General features: G+C 47.0%; 1 protein-coding gene across 5 annotated transcripts in view; it reads left to right on the top strand.

The window, feature by feature from the left end:
- The window catches only part of LOC110523581 (mediator of RNA polymerase II transcription subunit 13-like), a 104,903-nt gene extending 83,545 nt beyond the window's left edge, over positions 1-21,358 (top strand). Inside the window, exons 7-31 of one of the 5 annotated variants that reach the window (XM_036977231.1) lie at positions 1,759-1,923; positions 2,328-2,484; positions 2,623-2,727; positions 3,089-3,751; positions 3,887-4,097; positions 7,087-7,162; positions 7,247-7,374; positions 7,554-7,644; positions 8,160-8,380; positions 9,255-9,457; positions 9,562-10,490; positions 12,211-12,390; positions 12,643-12,878; positions 13,061-13,283; positions 14,472-14,790; positions 14,894-15,143; positions 15,410-15,598; positions 15,807-16,030; positions 16,319-16,461; positions 16,644-16,802; positions 17,653-17,817; positions 18,106-18,257; positions 18,349-18,513; positions 18,682-18,809; positions 19,157-21,358. In XM_036977231.1, coding sequence (XP_036833126.1) covers positions 1,759-1,923; positions 2,328-2,484; positions 2,623-2,727; positions 3,089-3,751; positions 3,887-4,097; positions 7,087-7,162; positions 7,247-7,374; positions 7,554-7,644; positions 8,160-8,380; positions 9,255-9,457; positions 9,562-10,490; positions 12,211-12,390; positions 12,643-12,878; positions 13,061-13,283; positions 14,472-14,790; positions 14,894-15,143; positions 15,410-15,598; positions 15,807-16,030; positions 16,319-16,461; positions 16,644-16,802; positions 17,653-17,817; positions 18,106-18,257; positions 18,349-18,513; positions 18,682-18,809; positions 19,157-19,289 — 5,615 coding nt within the window. In that variant the 3' untranslated portion in view covers positions 19,290-21,358. The remainder of the gene's footprint in view (positions 1-1,758; positions 1,924-2,327; positions 2,485-2,622; positions 2,728-3,088; positions 3,752-3,886; positions 4,098-7,086; positions 7,163-7,246; positions 7,375-7,553; positions 7,645-8,159; positions 8,381-9,254; positions 9,458-9,561; positions 10,491-12,210; positions 12,391-12,642; positions 12,879-13,060; positions 13,284-14,471; positions 14,791-14,893; positions 15,144-15,409; positions 15,599-15,806; positions 16,031-16,318; positions 16,462-16,643; positions 16,803-17,652; positions 17,818-18,105; positions 18,258-18,348; positions 18,514-18,681; positions 18,810-19,156) is intronic. The other 4 variants (XM_036977232.1, XM_036977234.1, XM_036977235.1 and 1 more) reach the window with 4 other exon arrangements.
- Positions 21,359-21,684: the final 326 nt, after the last annotated feature.

A 21,684-nucleotide genomic window follows, 5' to 3' on the forward strand; every position in this document is an offset into this window, starting at 1 on the left:
CCCCTGGACATGTGCCCTGGTCAGTATTCCGCCATGATTACTTTAAGTTTAGATAACTAGCTAGACTAACCTACCAATCTATTTTTTTTTATCTGATTGACTGACTGTCAGTGTCTGACAAAACAAGAGATAAACTGCTGATGCACAACCAAATGTCGAACTTGCACCTTGTGTATTCTACTATTCTAACTCTCAACAGTAAGTTATAACCAACTGAGTCCTAAACTCCTAAACTGAGTTCCCACTCGGGAACCACCACTTATGTTGCGTATGCCTGGAGCCGGCCCTGCTTGCTACCTTTGAATGTAATTTAATGTACACACTTTGCAGTATATACATTGTTACGACCTGGCTCATAGTTCGTAACAACAAAGGGAGACCACGCATGACTTAAATGTAAAAAGGAATTCAACTAATTAATAACAAATACAAAAATGTAACACAAGCTGTGGACGTCTGTAGGATCAGTAGTGTATGCAGTGTGTGGATGTGCGGAGAGGGTGTTGTATGGTGAAAACAACAAGAACACTAAAGGTGGTGGAAACCAGCCTGCCAGTCAGGGAAGAGATTGTTGGCTGATGTGGCCTCCCTTTATAGCCTGCAGGCTAAGCATGCCCAGGTGCGCCACATCAGCTGACGATCCTCCCAGCTCTGACCAAGTGAATCCAGCTATGATCCATTTCAGTCAGTGTAGATGAGGTTAGGAGACAGGTTAAATAATGATTTTAAGCCTTGAGACAATTGAGACATGAATTGTATATGTGTCGTTCAGAGGGTCAATGAGCAAAACAGAAAATGTAAGTGCCTTTGAACGGGGCATTGTAGTAGGTGCCAGGCGCACCGGTTTGTGTCAAGAACTGCAACGCTGCTGGGTTTTTCTCGTGTATATCAAGAATGGTCCACCACCCAAAGGATCTCTAGCCAACTTGACACACAGCATTGGAGTCAATATGGGCCAGCGTCCCTGTGGAACGCTTTCGACACCTTGTCGAGTCCATGCCCCAACGAATTGATGCTGCAAAAGGGGGGAGGGATGCAACTCAATATTAGGGAGGTGTTCCTAATGTTTTGTACACTCTGTGCACACGCATGAACAATAGGCTATGGGTGACAGTAGGCTATTGGCAAAATTATTTGATATGGTGTTACTGAAATGTATTATTATTATCACACCTAAAGAGGGAACTACAGAGAACAACAGCTCTTCATCGATTTTAGTCTCAGCTTTGATTGCACATTCATTGTCTGTTTGAGGGTAAATGATACTGGAGGTGGTTAATTAGTGGTGGATCCAGTGCTCTCAAGGGAGAAGTGTTATGTCTCTCAGAGTGCATTGAGGTAAGGAGGAAAGACTAGAGGAGAGAAGGGGCGAGGTGTGGAGGGGAGGGGAGGAGAGGAGTGGAGAGAGGAGGAGAGGAGAAGGGAAGAGGAGAGATTGGGAGAAGATGAGAGAAGCTCCAGGGATAGGAGGAGAAGAGAGGAGCTCAGTGAAGCTCCAGGGAGTGACGGATACACAGCATGGTGTAATCAGCCCATTGACTTGCTGCCAAGCCCATCGACTGGATGCCTAAGCCCTCATCATTGATTAGAACTGATTGAAATCGGACCTCCCTAAGCCCAGTACCAGCCAGCCGCTGTAGGCCACACAATGATTAACCAATCCAGTGTGTATTGGCCCCAGAAGGAGTGTGTGGGGTGGATATGAGTGCATCTGTGTGAGTGTGAGGGGATTTAAACTACTCTTTCATCTTCTTCTAGGTGGTGTGAGGATGGTCTACCCAGCAGCCTTTGTGCTGGTTGCCCATGGCGACCTGCCTGTGGACCAGCCCCAACCTGCCCCCGGAGCCCATGGGCTCAGCAGAGACCCCTCCCATTGTAGCATCCCCCTCACACCGCCCACCTCACCTGAACAGCCCTGCTCAGGTACTGGATACCTCTACCACCACACCATTTCATCATCATAAACTCCAGAACTTGACCCTGAATAATTACATACCCAAAATGACTCTGATTCAGCTCTACTTGCACAACATCAAAACAACTCAATACTGCAATCCATAACCCAACTCTAAATGCAATAAAATCCATAATCAACATTGAATGAAGTCTACTTGATGAATATCTAATAAATTAAGAAATAAAACAGCTGATACAAACAAACTAATGATGCTGTACTGTAGCTGCAGTTGTTCTTGAGTGTCCGATTGCAATTTCTCAATATCTCAAGAGTCCTAGTAAAGTGTCTCCTGCCGTGCACCTTTAAGACATCCACCCACAGCCAAAGGGAACAAACTCCAGTGAATAATGTAATCTGTTGATTATTTCAGCAGACAGTGGCTTTGTGACAGTGTCCAGCATCCTCCTTGACCAGGAGAGGGCCATTGGAGCCACCAACCACAGCCCAAAGCATTCTGGGAAGAAACTGACCAATCAGGTGGTGCATCAGGCATGGAAGGAGTGTTATCTCAACCAACTGCAACACAAGTGAGTGTCTAGAGAGGCTGCTGGCTAACCGGGGCACAGCTACAGACACTGTTTATCTCTTGGCATTTGCGGTGGGATTGTTAGTGTTGATGTGCAGTGACACGATTGGCGCCCTCACGCCTCTCTTTGTGCCCCCAGATGCAGTGTGCCCAGTAGCGTGACGCCAAAGAAGGAGGCGCCAAACGGGGTGACCACCTGGGACTTTATCGACTCGGGCGAGAGGGCGCCCTGCAGCTGCTCCAGGTTGGCACAGGGGTTGGCATCTGGGGGTAGTGCTCCAGCCGTTTAGTACTGGAGCATGGCACCACCCAGCTAGACATCTGAACTTCATTTTAAGGCATTTCACTGCTTTTAACCGAAAGACTGGTGCTACTTATGTGAAGCCTATTGAAATTGAATATTGCGTATTGATTATGTAGAAATAATGTGAACATTGTGAAAATGTAGTGTATGTATTTGTATTAAATATACTGTGTTGATATGATGTAGACAAGTCCTCACAAGTTGCTACACATAGTTGAAAGTGTTCAATATGTTTAAGAACAGAAACCTCACCTGCCACGCTAGTTCTGGCTGCCATCAGATCCTGTTTCTCTTCCTGAAGGTTAAAGCAGCAGAAACAGCAGCAGCAGACCAACACCTCCTCTGCCAACCTTCTGTCTGGTGCCAACCCCACCCCCTCCCTGGGCCCAGCACTTCCTCCTCCCTCCCTGCCTAAGCACAAGGCCACGGACAAGTCCGAGAAACCCGACAAACAGCCCAAGAGGGTCGCCGCCATGACCCCCTTCCACCACCGGCTCTCTGTGGGCCAGGAGACCTGCCTGGAACAAGACTCCACTGGAGGGTCCCAGCTCGGCCTAGTCGCCCTGGACCCTCTCTTGGATCCCATGCCCACCTGCAAGTACCCCAAGCCCCTCTCAGCTGGCAGGAAAGCCCCCCAGTCCCTGCTCCACTCTCCTGTCTCCCCATTACCCCCCACGCTCAGCCCCCATCCACGGGTGGGGCAGGACCCTGAGGTACTGGATGCTCCTGTGGGCATGGCCCCCTGTCCAGATGGGGCATCAGGGCTGGGGGTGATGGAGCCCAGTGCGACTGCTCTCTATGCAGCCCCTCTGGGGCCCAAAGAGAGGGAAGCTGGGGCGAGCTGGTGGAGGGGCTTCAGGACTCCTAGGGCTGATAAGGCTGAGTTCAGGCCTCCAGAGCTGCCCAGTGACAGAGTGGAATTAAAGACAGAGACACAGGCCACTGAGGGAGTTGCACTGAAAAGGTGAGAGAGAGACCAGTTCATAAATGTAGAAACTAAAGTCAAGCATGCCAGCATTCACACAAGCACGCAGGCAGGCACACAAACACACACACACTCAGAGGATCACTCTAAGTTTCCTATCTAATTTCCCTCCAGACTATTTGCACAGACAGAGAAGTGTTTCAAGATATCCGAGGAGCGTGTTAGGGAACACATCCAGAGCCTGGGTCTACTGCAGCAGCCTGGGGTGGAAGGGCTGGGGGACCTTGGGGACGACCCATATGACTTCAAGGAGGGAGACATCGAATACAGCTTCCCCACCTCCAAGAGACTGAAAGGCCGAGACCATAGCAAGAGAGGCCCCAAGGTAAGTAAAAACAAATTGCAATGATTAGTATTGTTGGTGGATAGGGCTGTTACAGTGACTCTATTAGCAGGAGTGGTAGAGATACTCTTAATGATTGGCTATGAAAAGCCAACTGACATTTACTCCTGAGGTGCTGACTTGCTGCACCCCCGACAACTACTGTGATTATTATTATTTGACCATGCTGGTCATTTATGAACATTTGAACGTCTTGGCCATGTTCTGCTATAATCTCCACCCGGCACAGCCAGAAGAGGACTAGCCACCCCTCATAGCCTGGTTCCTCTCTAGGTTTCTTCCTAGGTTTTGACCTTTCTAGGGAGTTTTTCCTAGCCACCGTGCTTCTACACCTGCATTGCTTGCTGTTTGGGGTTTCAGGCTGGGTTTCTGTACAGCACTTTGAGATATCAGCTGATGTACGAAGGGCTATATAAATATATTTGATTTGATTATTACTGCTGCAGTCCAATTCCAAGTGACTGTTTAGTTATGGTAACTACTGTAGGCTTCTCCCAGCTCTGATGCTGCTGAAGGTCATTAGTAGCCGGCCAAACCTGCTAACTGCCTGGTTCTCAGCCCTCTATTGTCCCTCTAATCACGCTAACATCAATGCAAATGTCATCGAAAATCAAATCAAACACTTCATGAGAGCCCATGAGCTCATGTTGCTCAACATTTCTATAGGCTATGTAATTGCGTGACAAAACAGAGTTTTGATGGCCTCTATTAAAAAGAGGATCCCATCAGCTTTCTATAGGCTAGGCATACTATACTTTTTTAGCAGCTTTCCTAATATTAAGCACATTTATTTGCTTCACAACAGGAGTATAGCCTATCTGGCTTGCATGAAACTGAACCATGGGAAAAGCGTCCTTCATTTACTCTATTTACAGTGCCTTGCAAAAGTATTCATCCCCCTTGGCGTTTTTCCTATTTTGTTGCATTACAACCTGTAATTTAAATGGATTTTTATTTGGATTTAATTTAGTGGACATACACAAAATAGTCCAAATTGGTGAAATGAAAAAATTAAGTTGTTTTAAAAAATAAAAATAAATTATAAACGGAAAAGTGGTGCATGTATATGTATTCACCCCTTTTGCTATGAAGCTCCTAAATAAGATTTGGTGCTACCAATTACCTTCAAAGTCACATAATTAGTTAAATAAAGTACATCTGTGTGCAATCTAAGTGTCACATGATCTGTCACATGATCGCAGTATATATACATTTGTTCTGAAAGGCCCCAGAGTCTGCAACACCACTAAGCAAGGGGCACCACCAAGCAAGCGGCACCATGAAGACCAAGGAGCTCTCCAAACAGGTCAGGGACAAAGTTGTGGAGAAGTACAGATCAGGGTTGGGTCCTAAAACAATATCAGAAACTTTGAACATCCCACGGAGCACCATTAAATCCATTATTAAAAAGATGGAAAGAATATGGCACCACAACAAACCTGCCAAGAGAGGGCCGCCCACCAAAATTCACGGACCAGGCAAGGAGGGCATTAATCAGAGAGGCAACAAACAGACCAAAGATAACCCTGAAGGAGCTACAAAGCTCCACAGCGGAGATTGGAGTATCTGTCCGCGGGACCACTTCAAGCCGTACACTCCACAGAGCTGGGCTTTATGGAAGAGTGTCCAGAAAAAAAGCCATTACTTATTTAAAGAAAAAATAAACAAACATGTTTGGTGTTCACCAAAAGGCATGTGGGAGACTCCCCAAACATATGGAAGAAGGTACTCTGGTCAAATGAGACTAAAATGGAGCTTTTTGGCCATCAAGGAAAACGCTATGTCTGGCGCAAACCCAACACCTCTCATCACCCTGAGAACATCATCCCCACAGTGAAGCATGGTGGTGGAAGCATCATGCTGTGGGATGTTTTTTTTCCGTCAGGGTCTGGGAAAATGGTCAGAATGGACGGAATGATGGATGGCGCTAAATACAGGGAAATTCTTGAGGGAAACCTGTTTCAGTCTTCCAGAGATTTGAGACTGGGAAGGAGGTACACCTTCCAGCAGGACAATGACCCTAAGCATACTGCTAAAGCAACACTCGAGTGGTTTAAGGGGAAACATTTCAATGTCTTGGAGTGGCCTAGTCAAAGCCCAGACCTCAGAGGAACCCATCCAACTTGAAGGATAAATAAATACAAATTTGATCTTAACTGACTTTCCTTGTTAAATAAAGGTAAAAATATATTTTTTAAAGGAGCTGGAGCAGTTTTCCCTTGTAGAATGGGCAAAAATCCCAGTGGCTAGATGTGCCAAGATTATAGAAACATACCCCAAGAGACTTGCAGCTCTAATTGCTGCCAAAGGTGTCTCTACAAAGTATTGAATTTGGGGGAGTGAATAGTTATGCACACTCAAGTTTTCATTTCTTGTTGGTTTCACCCCAAATAATATTTTGCATCTGGAAAGTGGTAGGCATGTTGTGTAAATCAAATTATACAAACCCCCTAAAAATGTATTTTAATTCCAGGTTGTAAGGCAACGAAATAGAAAAAATGCCAAGGGTTGTGAATACATTCGCAAGCCTCTGTAACTGGATATATGACATGTATTTTTTCCCCTGCCCCTGTTCCGAGACATGTGCATGATAATGGCCCATTCTAATTCCAAACTAATTTCACTCATATATTATTTAGTATGTGTAAAGACAATATTAAATCAAGAATAGTCTGATGGGTGATAATATTAGCCTATCACTTGTGAATGATTCCCTATATTATCACTTGTGAATGATACCTATATTATCACTTGTGAATGATACCTATATTATCACTTGTGAATGATATAATATATCATTTCTGCAGTAAGGCAAGAAACAGCACGTGCCTTTCGTTACGACTTTTTCAAATCATAGCCGCACACCTCATGTAGCCTAGCCCATAGGCCTATTTGTTTTGATAAAGTTTATCAATTAATTTGGTTGACAATCACCTGCTGACAACATTTCATGAATATAACTGTCTTCCAGGGAGAGGATATCAGCAACGGTGCACTGCCTGATGGGAAAGATGCCATGTCCATCTTTAGCTCTGCCCCCAAAGCTGGTAAGGATTTGAATGTTGACAACGCATGTATTATGAGGTGTGTTCTTTGCGCTGTGTTTGATTGTCTTGTTTGTGTGTTTCTAGATGATGACTCACCGCAGGACGATGAGGCAGCCAAAGCCCAAAACCCTCCTCTAACCAGGGAGACTGATCTGGTGGTCCTCATCTCAGACCTGGAGAACATTTTCGACGAGGATGAGGAGGAACTTGGGGTGAGAAACATTTGAACAATTACTGGATGTCTAAAATCTGTTTCATTTTCATTCCCTCGTTCAACAAAGCGCTATACACTCATCATAATAATAAATAATTGTATACTTTACTGTGCATGCCATTTAGCAGACACTTTTATCCAAGGAGACTTAGATATGTGTTGTATAATAATTTGTAGACTGCTTGCCCCAATCAGCACACAGCCAGGGTCCTGGTATCAGGAGGTGAAGACCGAAGGGATGGGAGGGTGGCTGTGCCCTATCCTTCAAGTGAGTCTATCTTTACATGTACACATGTTCAGCAGTTTGTTTGTTATCTTATGCATGTTATCTTAGCTTAGTTTAGCATGATTCTGAGACCTGGGAATAATAATCTTTCTTCTTCTCCTTCTCTCATATCTTCTCTGCCTGTTTCTGTCTGTTTTATCTCTCGTTGTCCATTGCCGTCTCTCCCTCTCTCTCTCTCTCTCTCTCCTCCCCCCATCCCTCCCCCTCCCCCCCCCCTCTCTCTCTCTCCTCCCCTCATCTCCTCCCCCCGTCTCTCTCTCTCTCTCTCTCTCCAACCCTCATCTCCTCCCCCGTCCCTCCCTCTCTCACTCCCTCTCTCTCTCTCCTTCCCCGTCCCTCCCTCCCTCTTTCTCTCTCCTCCCCAAATCTACTCCCCCATCCCTCCCTCTCTCTCTCTCTCTCTCCTCCCATCTCCTCCCCCATCCCTCTCTCCCTCTCTCTCTCTCTTATTCTCTCTCCTCCCCTCATCTCCTCCCCCCATCCCTCTCTCCATTCAGCAGTAGCAGACCTCCAGCGGATGTTCCCCACACCCCCTTCCCTGGAGCAGCACCCGGCCTTCTCCCCCATCATGACATACCGTGACACCCCCAGCCAAGAGCCACCAGCCCCCTCGGGGGGCTCTGACCACCCCCTGGGCCCCCTGTCCTCCACCCAGCTCCAGGAGTACCGGATGGAGGTGGAGGAAGGCATGGCCAGTCCTAAACATGAGGACATTACGGTGAGGCACCACAGAAGCAATGGGAATGGAAATGATTAAGTCTGTAGTATGTGACATCATTGATATATTCAAATTGGTTAATATGGTTAGTGGTCGTCAGTGTTTAGAATTTACCAAGCTACCAATTACTTCACACTGGAAGAAGTTAAACTACACTAAAGCTACCCTAAAGTTACTCTGAAAAAGTAGTTCACTACATCCAAACCACTTTGTGAAAAGTATGTTTATGTGAAAAATATGTAACTCTGTAATGTCATTGACTACAAATTGCAAGACAGATCACTTAGGGGTCATATGTTAACAGAATGTGTAATTTAGCCTATTAAACTCTAAATCTACATATGTTTCAAGTGAGAATTAGTCAGGTCTGACACCAAAAAAGAAAGGAAATGATTGCCTACTTCCCCCATTTTTTTTTTTCTTTTTGAAGAAAAAGTCATGTGTAGTTCCAGTAGTAAGCTACAGTGTTAAATGCCAACTGTAATTCAACTACCACCAGGCTACAGCTACAGTTACATTACTAGTTGAACTAGATGTAGTTCACTACTCCCCAACACTGGTGGTCGTATGAAGAATGTTATAATAGTGAAAATGCTTCAAATAAAGTAGCTACAGGGCACTGTGCAGCCTACCAGTGTTAATGTAAACTTTAGCGTCTCATTTGATCTTGACTGATGTTGCTGTAGCATGTTTATACCTGCCGGCCTGCTAGAGGACTCACTGGTATGTGGAACCAAATACCTGAACTGCTCCTCACCATACAGCCTGTTTCAACTTGTGCCGTTGTTAAGTGCTTAATTGTCTCTCTGTGACACATTGTGATACTGTGGGAACACATTTACAATGAGCTCTCCTTCCCCATCCCCCTCTGCAGGACTTCTCATTTGTGTACCGTGTCCCGTCTGTCCAGCCACAGATGGGCTGCTCCATGTTTGCGCCGCTGCGGACCCTCCCCAGTCAGTGTCTGCCCCCCATCAAGGTGCCTGACCAGTGTTACTACCGGCCCTCCTGGGCCCTGCTGCCCAAGATGGAGCACTACTCCTCCCTGCCGCCCTCCTTCATCAGAGATGGATATGTGTAAGTACTGTACCAGGGTTGGTTCTATTACAGCTGGATGGATGTTCATAAAATGTACCTTAAACATTACCACGTTGAGTTTACTGTGTGTGTGTGTCCTCCAGCAACGTCCCCAGTGTTGGGGACCAGGAGTATGCCCAGATGAGTGCCAGTGCCCTATCCATAGGCACCACCGGTGGCATCCTCCCCTCTCCCTCCCCTGCCACCCCCCGCTTCTCCGTCCCCACCCCTCGTACCCCGCGCACCCCAAAGGGCGTTGGCACGGCCAGCGGGCAGGGCTCTGTGAAGCAGGAGGGCACCGGGACAGAGCTGAGCTCCCCTGCCTCCACGCCCTCCACCAGCCTTCCTATGAGCTCCCTGACTGAGCCCCAAGCGTCCTGCCCCGCCCTGCCCGAGGCCCACAGCCTGTACGCCGCCCTGCTCCTCTCTGACTCAGTCCTCAACGTCTTCAAAGATCGCAACTTTGACAGCTGCTGCATCTGCGCCTGCAACATGAACGTGAAGGGCGCCGACGTGGGCGTGTACATCCCCGACTCCACTCTCGAGGACCAGTACCGCTGCATGTGCGGCTTCAGCGCCATCGTCAACCGCCGGCTGGCCCATGGCACGGGCCTCTTCCTGGAGGACGAGCTGGACATCTTCGGGAGGGGCTCGGAGGTGGGCCTGGCAGCCGAGAGGAGGCTGGCGCTGTGCCGCAGAGACCCACCCATGGGAGACCCCCGGGCCAAGCGCCCCCAGGACTCCTCCCCCGCCCCTTCCTCTGTCATGGAGCTCCTCCAGGAGCAGTGCTCCCAGCCCATCTCCTCCCTGGCCTCCCTACACCTCCCTCCTGCCTGCTCCTGCCACGGCCGCCAGGGGGCACTGCTCCAGAGCTGGATGGCTGACAAGCAGTGGGCGGATGGCAGTGATGCGTGTGTGGAGTGTTACAACGCGCTGGTTCAGGGGCAGCAGTATGTGGATAACCCCGCCGGGGGGAAAGTAGATCCGGCTGTTGTGAGGAGCAGCGCTCTACACTCCTGGCCTCACACCAACGGTAAGGAGGAGGGATCCGGCTGGGATGATAGAAGGATGCCAAGGGGTGATAGTAATTGGAGGATGACAGTAGGGATGACAGTGGTGATAGAACTGATAGTGGCTGTCTATCTGCGGTGAACTGATTACAGTTATAAATACACTATCTATACAAAAGTTTACTGACACCTTTTTAATTAGTGGATTTGGCTATTTCAGCCACACCCATTGCTGACAGGTGTATAAAATAGACCACACATCCATGCAATCTCCATAGACAAATATTGGCAGTAGAATGGCCTTAATGAAGAGCTTAGTGACTTGCAAAGTGGCTTTCAATGTGGCCACGTCATAGGATGCCACCTTTCCAACAATTCAGTTTGTGAAATTTCTGACCAGTAGAGCTGCCCCGGTCAACTGTAAGTGCTGTTATTGTTAAGTGGAAACGTCTAGGAGCAACAACGGCTCAGCCGTGAAGTGGTAGGCCACACAAGCTCACAGAACGGGCGTATTACGTAAAAATTGTCTGTCCTCGGTTGCAACACTCATTACCGAGTTCCAAACTGCCTCTGGAAGCAGCGTCAGCAGAACTGAACTATTCATCGGGAGCTTCATGAATTGGGTTTCCATGGCCGAGCAGCTGCACACAAGCCTAAGATTACAATGTGCAATGCCAAGCATCGGCTGGAGTGGTGTAAAGCTTGCTGCCATTGGACTCAGGAGCAGTGGAAACGCGTTCTCTAGGCTGATGAATCATGCTTTACTACCTGTCAGTCTGAAGGACGAATCTGGGTTTGGCAGATGCCAGGAGAATGCTACTTGCCCAAATGCATAGTGCCAACTGTAAAGTTTGGTGGAGGAGGAATAATGTTTTTCGTGGTTCCGGCTAGGCCCCTTAGTTCCAGTGAAGGGAAATCTTAATGCTACAACATACAATGACATTCTAGACGATTATGTGCTTCTAACTTTGTGGCAACAGTTTGTGGAAGGCCCTTTCCTGTTTCAGTATGACAATGCCCCCGTGCGCAAAGCGATATCCATACAGAACTGTTTTGTCAATATCGGTGGGGAAGAATTTGACTGGTCTGCACAGAGCCCTGACCTCAACCCCATTTGGGATGAATTGGATCGCCGACTGTGAGCCAGGCCTAATCACCCAACATCAGTTCCCGACCTCACTAATGCTCCTGTGGCAGTCCCCGCAGCGTTGTTTCAAAATCTAGTGGAAAGCCTTCCCAGAAAAGTGGAGGCTGTTAAGGCAGCAAAGGGCGTAGCAAGCAACTCCATATTAATGGCCAGGATTTTTGAACGAGATGTTAGATGAGCCACATACTTTTGGTCATGTAGTGTAGCATATTGTTTCTTAGAATGGAAAATTAAAAAAGATCAAACCAAAGTTTAAATCCATGTTAGATACAGACTTATTTATTTATTTTTTATTTAACTAGGCAAGGCAGTTAAGAACAAATGCTTATTTTCAATGACGGCCTAGGAACAGTGGGTTAACTGCCTGTTCAGGGGCAGAATGACAGATTTGTACCTAGTCAGCTCAGGGGTTTGAACTTGCAACCTTCCGGTTACTAGTCCAACGCTCTAACCACTAGGCTACCCTGCCGCCCCAATGTGACGTTCAATGTGTATGATGTCTAATGTTCATTTATGTCATGTATGTATTTCTGTGTGTGTGTGTTTGTTCTCGTGTGTGTGTTCTCGTGTGTGTGTGTGTCCTTGTCTCTCCCTAGTGTTGGACATCAGTATTCTGTCGTCCCAGGACGTGGTGCGTATGCTGCTGTCCCTGCAGCCCTTCCTCCAGGACGCCATCCAGAAGAAACGAACGGGCCGGACCTGGGAGAACATCCAGCATGTCCAGGGTCCACTCACATGGCAACAGTTCCACAAGATGGCCGGCCGGGGATCCTACGGTAAGCCACCAGGGACACTCTTTATTGACGTATCTACAGTAGATATTTGAAATGTACTGATAGATTTCCCATTAACTGTTTGTGACTTCACTTTTGTGTAAATTATATTTGATGTCAACATTTCAGGTGTAGGCCGCCTAAATATTGCTGTACAAAGGGTAACTGGCGAAATGTAATCGAACATGACAATCACCTGACCTCTTTCAGTCCAATCCAGCCTTCCATAAATCTTCTCATCTTTCTTCTCACCAGGGTCAGAGGAGTCGCCCGAGCCCCTTCCCATCCCTACCCTGTTGCTGGGCTACTACGATAACTATGACCGTAACTTCCTGGCGCTGTCACCCCTGGCGCTGCCCTTCTGGGAGAAGCTGCTGTTGGAACCATATGGGGGACAGAGGGACGTGGCCTTCCTGGTGCTCTGCCCCAACTCTGAAACCCTGCTGGCCGGGGCACAGGCCTTCTTCCAGGAGCTCAGCGCTGTCTACGAGGTAAGTCCTATTATACTACTATATCCCAAACCTCTCCTCTAGCAATTCCTTAGTTGTTGTTTCCTTCAGAATATACAATTACCAATTAGATGTCTCCACCTCCTGTGAATGTTTGAAGACACTGGGTGGGATACTGTGTATGTGCTCTATAGCCCTTGATCCCTACTTTTTGTCATTTTCAGACGTGTCGGTTGGGGAAACACAGACCCCTGGCAAAGGTCTCCAGAGATGGGCTGGTGCGTGTGGGGGCAGAGACAGAAACTGAGACCGATAAGGAGAAACAGAAGGAGAGGCATGAGGAGGAGAAGATAGACCAGTGGTTCACAGGGCCCTGGGCTGGACAGCAACACAGCGACAACCTCAGAAAACTCAAACTCTATGCGCGCACCTGCAGGAAGCAGCTAGGTGAAACACTGAACTTTATGATTGAAATTGTCTGAAGTGATGAAGGGACATTGTACCAGTTGGGACATATGAGTACTTTTGGCATTCTCTTAAACCAGCTTCACCTGTGCTTCACCAATGCTTTTCCAACAGTTTCCCACATATGCTGATCACTTGTTGGCTGCTTTTCCTTCACTCTGCGGTCCAACTCATCCCAAACCATCTCAATTGGGGTGAGGTCGGGTGATTGTGGAGGCCAGGTCATCTGATGCATTACTCCATCTCTCTCCTTCTTGGTCAAATAGCCCTTACACAGCCTGGAGGTGTGTTGGGTCATTGTCCTGTTGAAAAAAAAATGATAGTCCCAGTAAGCACAAACCAGATGGGATAGCTTATCGCTGCAGAAGGCTGTGGTAGCCATGCTGTTTAAGTGTGCCTTGAATTCTACATAAATCACTGACAATGTCACCAGCAAAGCACCCCAACACCATCACACCTCCTCCTCCATGCTTCACGGTGGGAACCACACATACAGAGATCATCCGTTCACCTACTCTGTCTCACAAAGACACAGCGGTTACAACCAAAAATCTCACATTTGGACTCATCAGACCAAAGGACAGATTTCCACCAGTCTAATGTCCATTGCTTGTGTTTCTTGGCCTAAGCAAGTCTCTTCTTATTATTGGTGTCCTTTAGTAGTGGTTTCTTTGCAACAATTCGACTACGAAGGCCTGATTCTTGCAGTCTCCTCTGAACAGTTGATTTTGAGATGTGCCTGTTACTTGAACTCTGTGAAGCATTTATTTTTAACAAGACACACCTGTTAATTGAAATGCATTCTGGGTGACTACCTCATGAAGCTGGTTGAGAGAATGCCAAGAGTGTGCAAAGTTGTCATCAAGGCAAAGGGTGGCTACTTTGAAGAATCTTTGTTTAACACTTTTTTGGTTACTACATGATTCCATGTGTTATTTCATAGATTTGATGTCTTCACTATTATTCTACAATGTATAAAATAGTTCAAATAAAGAAAAACCCTGGAATGAGTAGGTGTGTCCAAACTTTTGACTGGTACTGTATGTATATACACTAACCATTGCCGCAGGAAGTAGGGGTGCTGAGAGTGCTGCAACACCCCCACCCCTAAACACTAACTACTCCATTCATTTCAACTCTAAATCTTCCTCTATGTTTTCCTTCATCCAGGTCCACAGTTGTCTGCCCTGTCTTTGGACAGCAGTCTGTTGTTACCCCCCAAGCCTCAGCCTCCTCCAGCCCCTACGCCCTCCTCAGCCCAGCCTGCCCCCTCCTCCAGTCAGCCCCCCTATGGTCCTGGGGCCCCTGCTGAGGGAGAGGCAACAGCCCCCCCAGTGGCCCTCAGCTCAGAAAGCACCCCAACCCCCACAGCAGCAGCAGCCTCGGGCCAGCCAGGTCCAGCAGAGAGCACCCAAGGAGGGTCCACTGAGGTCAAGAATACCCCCAATGCCCCACCACCACCACCTAGCCAGCCAGAGACCCCTGAGAGGTGAGGACCCAGGGCATCTATGCTGCTCTATTACTATTGTATTACTATATTATTATTCAGTTTTCTATGTTATCATGATATATGTCTCCGCCCCCTGTCCCAGTGTGGCGGAGCGGGAGCGAATCGGCATCCCCACGCTGGCGGACTCGGCCGATAGCCACGCCCACCCCCCTGCCATCGTGATCTACGTGGTGGACCCCTTCCTGTGCTTGGGCCGAGCGAGGGATGGAGGAGAGGAGGAGGAGGGTGAGGAGGTGGAGGCAGGCAGTGTGTGGTTACTAGGGCTGCTGCGTTGCTACACAGAGATGCTACAGACATTGCCGGAGAGCATGAGACCAGCACTGGTGTTACAGGTAGGATCATATACTGTACTGTACTCCCTCCTACACCACCTATAGCTTTGCTTCTGTATGGTTCAATGTTAATGGCTGTATGGATGAGTGACTGAGACTGTGGGGGAACACCCTAATCCCTACATTGTGCACTAGTTTTGAAAAGAGCCCTCTAGTCAAAAGGAGTGCACTATATATGGAATAGAGTGCCAGAAGACACTGTATGGGTGTCCTACCACGGATCTGCTCATACAAGAGTGCTCATTCATTCTGTATGGGTTGTCCAGGTGGTGCCATGTCAGTACCTGCTCCAGCCAGCCAGTGGTGAGAGCCCTCTGTACCTGCAGCACCTGCGCTCCCTGGCCTTCTCAGCCTACTCCCAGTGCAGACGCCTCCTACCCACACAGACACACATCAAGTCTCTGACCGGCTTTGGCCCCGCCTCCACCCTAGAATCTGTGCTCAAGAGCCCAGAGGTAAGGCTTGGACAAACACACATTTAAAGACATGTACACCCATTCAAAGTCACACACAGGCTTCAAACACAATCACTCAGACACATAGGGGCCTACCCTACCTACACATCTCATCTGATTAGTAAATGCTCCAAATGTCTGACAATCCCACTCTCCCCCCCTCCCTCCTCACTCCCCGTCCCGCTCTCTCCCCCTGTCCCCTCCCCAGCACCCCAGCCCTCTACAGGGCTACTCTCCCCCGTACATTCTGGGTCCTACCCGTGCCAAGCAACCGGAGCCAGGGGAGGTGTGGGCAGAGATCCCTCCCAGGTACAACGTGTTGTTTGTGGGCTACTGCCTGTCCCACGACCAGCGCTGGATCCTGGTCTCCTGCACCGACCAACAGGGAGAGCTACTGGAGACCTGCATCATCAACATCGATGTGCCTAACAGGTCAGTTACTCAATCAGTTACTCAATCACTCAGGGTCTGGGAGGGTGTGGGATATCTATGAGGTGTTGATGATGCTGTGCTAATGTTAGATAATGTCAAATCCTTTCATCCTGTCGTTCATTAAATTATATCATATAATATCTATTATGTATAGTAGGCTAGGCTATATTATATTGAGTAAAGTAATACACTTTAATGTAGCATTTCAGAACCTTTATATTTATACAGTTCATGATGCTATATAGACATTACCAAACGTTCTTCTTGTCACTCCCTGCTCCTCCTCAGAGCGCGGTGGCCCAAGGTCTCAGCCAGGAAGATGGGACTGCAAAAGTTATGGGACTGGTGTGTCGGCATCATCCAGATGACCTCACTCCCATGGAGGATCGTGATTGGTCGGCTGGGCAGACTAGGACATGGTGAACTGAAAGGTGAGTTCAGCGTAGTGCAGCTAACTCTGTTTCAATATCCCTGGTGTTTGGTGGAAGGTGAGATCTGCTGGAACTATTGTTTCGATATTTTCGGCCTCAGTATTTCAGTTGATCCAGAGGAGATGACAGTAGACTGTAGAACAATTCACTGTATTGATCTGAGTCTCCCTCCCTCCCTCCAGACTGGAGCGTTCTCCTGGGGGAGCACTCTCTCCACTCCATCAGTCGCCAGCTGAAGGAGGCATGTCGTATGTGTGGCATCTCCTCCGCCGACTCCCCCTCCATCCTCAGTGCCTGCCTGGTTGCCATGGAGCCCCAGGGCTCCATCGTGGTGATGCCAGGTTAGCAGCAGCACTGCTGGGCCCATGGATGATGTGTTTAGTGAACCTTCCAGATATAATAGACATATTTAATAGATGTTATAGGAGCTCACTCTGTAAGCCCTGGAGTTGCAGATACAACATGATGTTATGAGCTAAGGGTGAACAGTGTAATAGTGTGTTTAACCCCAATACTGCCACACACTCAGGGAGCACTGCGAGCTGCCACACACTCAGGGAGCACTGCGAGCTGCCACACACTCAGGGAGCACTGCGAGCTACCACACACTCAGGGAGCACTGCGAGCTGCCACACACTCAGGGAGCACTGCGAGCTGCCACACACTCAGGGAGCACTGCGAGCTGCCACACACTCAGGGAGCACTGCGAGCTGCCACACACTCAGGGAGCACTGCGAGCTGCCACACACTCAGGGAGCACTGCGAGCTGCCACACTCACTTCACAGCTCACAGTAATGCAGACATAATGGCGATTGCAGCATTTTGAGGTAAGGTTAGGCCGAGTGGATTTTACAGTATAGACTGCACTGTAGCACATTGTGCACAGCAATTCAAACTAACACACTCAAAGGATGTCATTGCCAAGCACACACTAAGCTCTATTGAGGTAAATCTTACATGACATACTATTTATAATAAGTTGGTCTGAATTGGTCTGAAGCGGGCTGTTGGAAATGTGCAGTGTTCAGTCCCCATCAGCTTCCCTGGCAACGGAGCGCCGGAGCATTTCCATCATTATGGAGGCCATGTTCATGGGATTTGTTGCATGACAGGGCCCATAGGTTTACTATCATACACATGGCACTTTTGTGTGTGTGTGTGTGTGTGTGTGTGTGTGTGTGCGTGTGCAGACGCAGTGACGATGGGCTCGGTGTTTGGTCGCAGCACAGCCCTCAACCTGCAGACGTCCCAGCTGAACACCCCTCAAGACGCTTCCTGTACCCACATCCTGGTATTCCCCACCTCCGCCACCACACAGCTGGCTGCCAGCTCCTACCCCACAGAGGATAACGCCGGTAAGGGCTCCACATTAGACCTCCATGTTGAATGCAGTGTACAAGTTTATTCAGTACAACCAATATGTTAGCGGCAATAACATTATATCTAAAATCTATACTTGAGCTGGAAGGCTTAATATGGGCAATTAGCATTTTACAGTAACTGTTGCTGGATTTAAGTTGTGTGAAGTTCACAAATATCCCCACCAGAGGGTACAATTCTCTCAGGATTGTTTGGAATAGGCTCAGAGGAATATGTATATGTAACTGACTAGATAGATAACTCTGCTGTGTTTCTGTCTCCAGACGACATGTTCGACCTGCCTTTCCCTGACGAGCTGGAGAATGACATAGGACATGACATTCTCAACCTGCACCCCTCCCCCAACACCTCCCCCGTACCCTCCCCTGGCTCCCCCTCTGGCATGGGGGGAAGCTCACACTTCCAGCATAACAGGGTGAGTTCAGGAACCAGGCTAAGTGACTCAATTCATCTGAACTATCCACTGTTGGTGGCCATATATCCTTCATATTCCCTCTGTCCTCCAGAGTCAGGGAGAGAGGTTTCTGTCCAGGGAGAACCCTCCGGAGGAGCTGAAGCAGCAGCCTCTAGCCCTGGGATACTACGTCTCCACTGCCCAGGCCGACAGCCTGCCTCACTGGTTCTGGGCCTCCTGCCCTCAGGCTCAGAACCAGTGTCCACTCTTTCTCAAGGTAAGGGATCCACGTACTTGTTGATTTTGTGTGTGAGGGTGGGGATGCGTGCGTATGTGTGTGTGTGTGGGGTGGGGGGTGGGATGGGTGTGCGTGTGGGTGAATACTTTTGTGTATGTGTGTGTGTAAGTGTGTGTTCAGACACTTACCCCTGTTTCTCCTCTACAGGCATCTTTACACCACCACATCGCCATTGCCACAGCCCAATCAGATGAACCCAATCAGACAAGCTCAGACAAGACGACCAAGAGGATACCTCACCCTCTGGACTCCAAGACCACCTCTGACGTGCTCAGGTTAGTAGGTTATGCTATATGCCCAGTACCTATGGTTACAAAACTCCATTAACTTTCTCAAAATTAAAACAGGATTTCTGGAAAACCAGAGAATTCTGAAACCCTCCCAGTATCCACTACCCATCCCATCCTACCTTCTACTGTATAACACCCTATCGTCTCCTCTTCTTACTCTGTCATATTGGTTGTTATTGTCACTAACTTGCCCTCTGTGATGAAGTAGTAGAGTATGTGCAGGGATCATTTGAAGGCTATAAAGGTCAACACTTCATTTAGTGTGATGTATGTTCATGTTATGTGCTCTCTAACCCCAAACCCTGGTGCTCATGTCTTGCGTCCTGCTGTAGGTTTGTGTTGGAGCAGTACAACGCCCTCTCGTGGCTGACGTGTAACCCTGCCACCCAGGACCGCCGCTCCTGCCTGCCCGTTCACCTGGCTGTGCTCACACAGATGTACAATGCCGTCCTCAACATGCTCTAGCAATGGGACTTACTAATGGACAGCTGAGGAAACTGAGTTCTGTACAATCCATGGCCTCTGAGGTCATGTGTGCCTGCCTGCCTGCCTGCAATGTCTCTGCTGGGACACCAGAGAGAGCCAGAGGTCTGTTAACAAAATTCAGAACGGACAGATAGGGTGAGACTTATGGACCTCTTTTATACCTAGTATTACCATGTGATCTGTGATCAAATCATGGCTTTAATTCAGTGGATTGATGGCCAAAATGGTGGCAGTAGGACAACAGATTGTGCTGGTCCTTGGTTGGGAAAACAAACGCCTATGTACAGTACAGAGAGACCTTTGAACATGAACAGTATGGTCAGCCATGAGACCAGTCCAGTGCAATTCTTACCTTTAAAAACGGTTATTGTAAGATGCGGTGATGTGCCAACAACCATCTGAAAAGGCACGTACCGTCTGAGAGAGAAGATGGAGATATCCAGCTATGCCCTTTTTATTGTCATAATAGGACATTTCCGTGTTACACTTGTCATTATCAGATCAGACTGTTTTGAAGTCATGGAGGAAACATGTTAAAGGGTGCACTATGTGACCTGTAGTGTGGTCCTGCATGAAGACTTGCACCATCCCCCTTACCAGCCATAACAGGGATACCCTGGGAGATACAGACATCCTCATGTAGGATGGGAGCCTGGGAGTCACCTGCATAGGTGTCCTGTATCTGCCCCACACTCCAACAACCAGGGAACCAACTGACCATAGCAACACAGCAGCTTCCTACCTTCAATAACACTTTTACACGTTTGTAAGGAACTGTGGTTGTGAGTTCATTGGCTCGCGGTTTAGTAATGAAATTCATACCAACAATCATAAAAGGGCGTAGAACACAACAATTTCCTGTGAGGTCAAAGCATTTGATAATGGCACTTTTTCCTTACTTTTGGAAGTTACAATTTTATTGCTGTACATATGAACACACTGAATACTATTTGACAAATAATGAACAGAGGTTCTTGTTTATAGAGTTAAACTGACATTTGTGAAGAATTTAGAATTATTTTTAATATTTAAAATTACATTTTGAAGAAAAAAATGTATCAAGGTCTTTTCCAAATGTAATATCAATCACCTTGGGGTCGGAAATGGAAATTGACGTTTTGAAGCAAATTGTAATAAAAAAAAATTATAACATTTCATATTTATATATAGTATATCATGCATATAAACTCATATATATATATATATATATATGTGTGTGTGTATATATATATATGTGTATATATCTGTGTATATATATATATATATATGTATATGTGTGTGTGTATATACATATATTACTTCTCTAAAACAGCCACATGATGGTGATAGTGGTTTATACATAACTTTCTCTTTGAAGAGGCAAATACAGTATAAATCTTTTATCAAAGAAAATGTATTTTAGTTCTATACTTTTATATTTTTTTCAATGATTGAAATGTCAACTTTTTGCAGTTTTATTTAATGAGTTTAAGTTAAGGAGCTTAATATTGTAGGAAAGATATATTTATGAAGTGTCTCTCTTCTCCTGCTAAATAAACTTGAAATAGGCAATAGATTTCAATGGTATGTATTTGAGCATTACATGAGTGTTGTATATTTAACTAATATGCTTTATATCAGTGGTGGTCCTAAATGATGTCAAGCAAACCATCAGAAAAGCCTATTTCTTGAGCTCCACTCAAACAGCCCTGCTATTTGTACAATTCCTAGCATGTTTGTATATACACTTTTCACCTGGGTTTTTTCTCAAATTTCTCAAAGCTGTACATTTCATGCTGGTTTAATTGACTTTATTTTAAGTGATTCCTATAAAGTATTTTTTGCTGTGGGCTTTTTTAAATATAAATATATACATATGAAGTCTCATTCAAAATACAGCCACGGGTGTATTTGCCAAGAAATGTACATTCAAGTACAAAAGAGGGCAAGTTTGCAAATTTGTGACATCTGCCATCATTTTGAATATGAGACAGATCTATCTTGGGGAAGAGATCTGTGACTTTTACACTCTTTTTTTGTAGTAAATTATTAAAACTCTTGAAAAAAAACTCCCTTTGAGTGTGTGTTCTCTATGCTATCTTGTTCGAAACTGGAGTCTTTAAAATCTTTAATCTTTTGATATCTTTATATGATTATGGACAGTGCCATTCAGATCACTCATTGAATTTGAGACAAGCTGCATGATTAGTCTCAGACATTGATTCCATTGCCATGTTGTGAAAGGGACTACATGTGATGTGGTTGGAATGGTCTGGCGCGTCAATGCTCTGCTATCTGCATTTGTGTAGAGGAGAGGAGAGGGGAGGAGAGGGCCTGTTATCATGTTTCAATGCTTTCCCCTTGTCCTGTCACCACAGAGACCTGTGAATTGGAT

Source organism: Oncorhynchus mykiss, chromosome 5 (genome assembly GCF_013265735.2).
Source record: "Oncorhynchus mykiss isolate Arlee chromosome 5, USDA_OmykA_1.1, whole genome shotgun sequence".
Lineage (NCBI taxonomy): Eukaryota > Metazoa > Chordata > Actinopteri > Salmoniformes > Salmonidae > Oncorhynchus > Oncorhynchus mykiss.